This window comes from Lactuca saligna, chromosome 2 (genome assembly GCF_052625555.1).
Source record: "Lactuca saligna cultivar CGN05327 chromosome 2, ASM5262555v1, whole genome shotgun sequence".
NCBI lineage: Eukaryota > Viridiplantae > Streptophyta > Magnoliopsida > Asterales > Asteraceae > Lactuca > Lactuca saligna.
This window is the reverse complement of record NC_136418.1, coordinates 191,095,654-191,100,751: the sequence shown is the minus strand read 5'-3', so window position 1 is coordinate 191,100,751 and position 5,098 is coordinate 191,095,654. Positions and strand designations below refer to the sequence as shown.

At 36.0% G+C, this 5,098-nt stretch overlaps 1 protein-coding gene across 1 annotated transcript; it reads right to left on the bottom strand.

Moving 5' to 3' along the window:
• Positions 1 to 243: 243 nt before the first annotated feature.
• On the bottom strand, positions 244 to 1,975 carry CRF3 (cytokinin response factor 3). The gene has a single exon (XM_078977356.1). The coding sequence runs from the start codon at positions 1,640 to 1,642 to the stop codon at positions 443 to 445; it is 1,200 nt and encodes a 399-aa protein (XP_078833482.1). The 5' UTR covers positions 1,643 to 1,975; the 3' UTR covers positions 244 to 442.
• Between the last annotated feature and the right edge of the window lie 3,123 nt (positions 1,976 to 5,098).

The following is a 5,098-nucleotide window of genomic DNA, read 5'->3' as shown; positions in this document are numbered from 1 at the left end:
ATTAAATCGGCCACTAAAACTAAAAAGCTTTCTAAATTCTAATAGACCGGTCAAACTAAAATCGCCCGCAGCGCAAATCACGCCTGCCCGTGTGATACTGATACACCTAAAATATTCACTTAATACTCTTAAAAAACTTCTATAGTTATTGCTTTATACACGATGTAAATACAATTTTTTTTTTTTTTTGAGGATATCATCAACTTTTAAATAAATAATTAAATAAATAAATAAAACAGGGGCTTTAAGAAAAATTATACGTATTATTATCCTTCCAAACAAAGAGCTCACTCAAATCTCCGTTTTCAGAGATACATAAATAAAAAGAAAAATTCCTAATTAATATATTACTCATATGATAAGCGTTTGTATCGGTGCAAAATTTGTTGGATGGTATCAACTATGAACCATCCAACGGAATGATACGGATGGATGCTTATGTTTAAAAACATCCTGTCATCAGAACATCGGCAGGAAGAAAATCGCCAGTAATATCTTGAAAGTAATCATCGACCTTCAGTATCGATGATGAAGTAACATCCAGCATCATATCATTACAGATTCCAAAGTCTTCGTCCCATAATGAAGTGTTGGTAGCGTCGTTGCACCATATTTGGGTGTCTTCAAATGGTAGTGTCGCAAAGTTATCGTCTGTTACAAACTCTGATGACGGGGCTTCGTTTTCAATATGGATCGGGTCAGGTAAGTCCAACTCATCGATGGGTGAATATTTTAGGAATGGTGATAATTCTTCATCAAAGAGGAGCGGGTCACGGGTTGGGAACTCGAATAGATTATCCAAGAATGGATCATCAATTTCTAATTGATCCATTGTGAAATCTCCTAATTGACCCGCACCAAGCTCATGGATCATTTGATAGTCAAATCTCTCCTGACCCGACCCATTGTCTGATTGACACTCCTCCGCTTCCTTGACTGGTTCAAGTCCTTCTTTTGAGTTGCTCTCGCTTTCGAACCGTAGCACTGATGTCGGAGATGGAAGGTTGTTTGACTCTTCGCCGGACTCATAACCGGACGTTGACGGAACGTTAATCTCCGGCGTAGTCTCTTTGGCCGGTGGCGTCACAAAATTGGTTAAAGCGTCGGGCCCACGTAGCTTAATAGCGGCATTGTCGTACACCATAGCAGCTTCCTCCGCTGTATCATAAGTACCCAACCACAGCCGTACACGTCTAGCTGGGTCCCTAATTTCAGCCGCCCATTTCCCCCATGGCCTTTGTCGTACTCCCCGGAACTTCCTAATACCCCCCGCCGGCACTGCTGGAGCACCGCCAGACTTCATCGCCTTTTGTTTAGCTTGAAGAGACCCTTCACCGTTTCTCGCTGTCTTTTTCCGACCACCGACGGCAGCCACTGCTGTTTTTAACGAGGTTTGAATATTAACCTCATTAACATACTTCTTGACCCGCCGCCGTCCAAACAACTCGTCTTCATCGTCACTGGAGGAGTCGGTAGCATCAGGGTCAGTCATCGATATCCGTACAACTTTTGGCAACGACGCCGTTTGCCGATCAGAGAACTTCTTAGATTTCGCCGCCATTAATGGGTTAGCTGCCACCATTGTTGTAACGTTTTTGTGTTGAGTGTACTTGATCGGACGTAACATATCGTAGCTATCCATCTTACATACAAATTAACTCAAACTCGCATCCAAAAGAACCCGCAGAAAGATTTCTTTAGAAATATGACTGAAAGTTAGGATCTTTAGTCAGAAAGAAGCTTCAACCAGAATCAAGAATCGAATAAAAATTCTTCAAAAGGAAGACCCTCAAAGGAAAAGCTGATTAATTGCTAAAAGAGAGTTCTTTTGCGAAAAAGAAGACACATACGATATGGGTGTGTGAAGCTTGAAGTTGTTTCGGGTGCATCAATGGCGAATGCAAGTGGGTAGATTTTGTTCTTAAAGAAGCAAGAGATATAGAGAGAGAGAGAGAATATGAAAAGAAGACCAAAAGAATTTGGAAGTTGAAATGACAAGAGAAGAGAAATTTAGAGTTTTATAGGATCCGACTCCAACGTACCCAATTTCGAAACTCATTTTAATAATTAATTAATTATAAATATTTCTCTAATTTAAAATATACTAATTAAAAGGACCCAAAAATATCTTAAACCGACGAGGTAAAAGTTGCGACGGGACTTGAAAATTAAACGGAAGCAATCGTCTTATTCCATATAAAATAAAATAAATCATAATACTCATTTCTTGGAAGATATCTTAAAAAATAGAAAGGAAAAATGATCAACAATTACAGTTGCGGATTCTTGTTTTATTTTATCTATCAATTATGTATTCAAGTATTATTGACTATTGGAATTTAAAATTTTGAGCAATGGTAAAGTAAAAGTTTAGCTAATTGGTAAAATTTGAGGGTTTGGTAATTGGTGAGGTAAAAGTATCGGCGGTGTTCGGAGGTAAAAGATTCCGACGACAGACCGGAAAAGAACAGCTCGCGGCATCTCGATAGATGTTGACACGTAAGTGAAGGGTGAGAGACAATGGTCCAATGAGTGAACTCGAAGCAATGCTGACTCAGCACATGGTTAACCTCGTATATCGTGACACCAGTCACGTGAGACCCAGGATGCTCGGCCACTCCGTTAAAATCATGTCGGTCAAATTTAAATCAAATTATCACAACCTCAACACCTTTGACCAATTTAATTTTGGTTTTTTCCTGTTTTTCACTCTATTATTACAGTATTAATATTAATATTAATAGGCTATTTATTAGCTGTAAAATTTGGCCTCCTTGTTGGTACATGGTTTCCAGTCCTTCGGTAACTTTTTTTGGATGATAAATTTATTAACAAAAATTGTCAATCCATATATGTTATTAGAATAAATACAAAATTATTATGAATAGAAATAAAATATATTTCCTTATACAGATAAAGAAAGTAAAATATGTTATTATTTTCTGCAATCCATCATTTAATAAATATATTTTAACTTCTTGATAAAATTATAAAGTTTAATCCAAAATTGAGGTAGTTAAAATGGTACATGAGAAATTTAATTATACAACTTTTTTTAGTTTTTACAGCAAACAAACAACTAACGTGGGTAACCTCGTATCTGGGGCCATACTCCATATATAATTCCACCATGTACGTCTCTGGGTTTTGCTCTGTTTCTTTAATTACTTTTTTCGAGGTTGGGGTTTCTTACCTATTCATATTTAAGTACTACAACGTATACGCTAAACTTATAAAGTTTTTAAGCAAAACTAAAAAGAAGAATTGTTATGGTATTTACGCTGTCAAATGATACAGTGATGTATATATATTTATCAATGAAATTAAACGTACGTGTCTTATTTCGATAAAGTTGTTATGTAAATGCCATAATAATTTTTTTTTAATCTTTCTTTTTTCTTATTTATATAAAGTTGTAAAGTAAAATTTTCTATAAGGAACAAAATGCTTTAAAAATATACTTTCTTTGCAAAATATTCCCACAAACATCACTTTATAAAACGTTTTACAAAAGGAGATACTTGTCATAAAACAAGTTTAAAACATAAAAGGGGAAAAAAACATAGACATTCTATGTATAAAATAGAAACTGAACAAGAAAAAGTTTGTTTATAGCTTCAAAATTATTTATTTATTTATTTATTTATTTTTTGGTCACTTTTGTATTTTTTTTTATATGTTTGATCAACAATTATTTTGAGATATCATTTGGAATTTACTTACCTATAAAATCGAGTAAACAGCTATTGTTTATACCCAGCTGTAATTTTTTGTTTTGCATGATGACTTGAAAAAGATGGAACCTAAAATTTTGGTTTTCGTGAATCCAAAAACCAAACTGTTGGTTATTTAAAAGAAAGTGAATTGACGGATACAAAGTTTCGATTCTTGGTTAGGTTTCTTTTTTACCCACTCCTAAATTTTACATGCAAATGGATATAAACGGCGTGAGAAAAATCAATTTAATCTGCAGATGTGTAATATCCGTTTTTTCGTTATTATGTTTTTGGGTTATTTATTTTAAGCTTTGAATTTTTCGGCTTTTACTGGCTGCGGCATGGTGATCGGGAACCACCTAACCACCACGGCGCAGCCACATCATTTAAGTGGTCATGACGTCTTCTAAAGTTGGCCATGACATGGTGGTAGGTGCGGTTCAAAACCATAGATCTCGGGTTTTGATCTTCATTTAAAGGCTCTAACTCCTAAGGTTGCCTCATTTGGCAGCCTACATCATTTGAGGACGTTACCTAACCAAATCCTAGCCTTCATACATGGTTTTTGAGCTTATTCTTTTGATTTTGTGAAGCTCAAGGAAGAGGAAACTCCATTTTGGTGCAAGGAAGCAAGGAGTTATCTTAGATCCATCATCTACTTATTTATATGTCATTGGAAGTATAAAGTTCAAACCTTGACCTTTGCTTTTCTAAACTAAGTTTATGTACCTTTTTGGGTGGTTATGAGTCTTTTTCTTAAATCTCCTTGGAGTTGAGGAACTTATGGACCATTTAAGTGACCCAAGTAACTCCTGGGCTTGAGTGTTGAAGGAAAGGTGTTTTTGCATGCTCCCTCTTGAGGTCAAGCATGTGTCTTAGTTCACTTTGAAGTTAGGTTTAGAGTTTGGGTGCATTTGAGACATGAGAATAGATAAAGTTGGAAAATTTATCCATTAAGACCATTAGAGTCACCAGATCTGAGCTTTTAAGCTCTAGAGATTAAGGATTAACTGCTTAATCTTGTAAGTTATTTTGAATATTCATAGCGTTGTGATGGGTGGTTAGCTACAACACGGTGACGGGTTTCGACCTCGATTGTCCTGTCATGTAACTACCACGACGCGGTCATTCGTTGGCCACTATGCGGAGGTGTGACCGTTAACTGTTGACTTTTGACTAGATTGGCTTTTAGTCAAACTTGAGTGGAAGTGAGTATTTGACTAAGGGATAGTCTCGATTTAGCATTAGGTAGCTTGCATTAGTTGTTTTGTTGCTAAGGTCGCTATTAAGCTTCTATTGTTTAGCCCATGTGAGTTTTGCCACTATACTATGTGTAACAATTAATATTCTTGCATGATAGGATATAAAGGAATGGTGGTATG

Bases quoted from the DNA above. Each gene is read 5' to 3' on its own strand.
- CRF3 (XM_078977356.1), bottom strand. From the start codon at position 1,642: ATGGATAGCTACGATATGTTACGTCCGATCAAGTACACTCAACACAAA.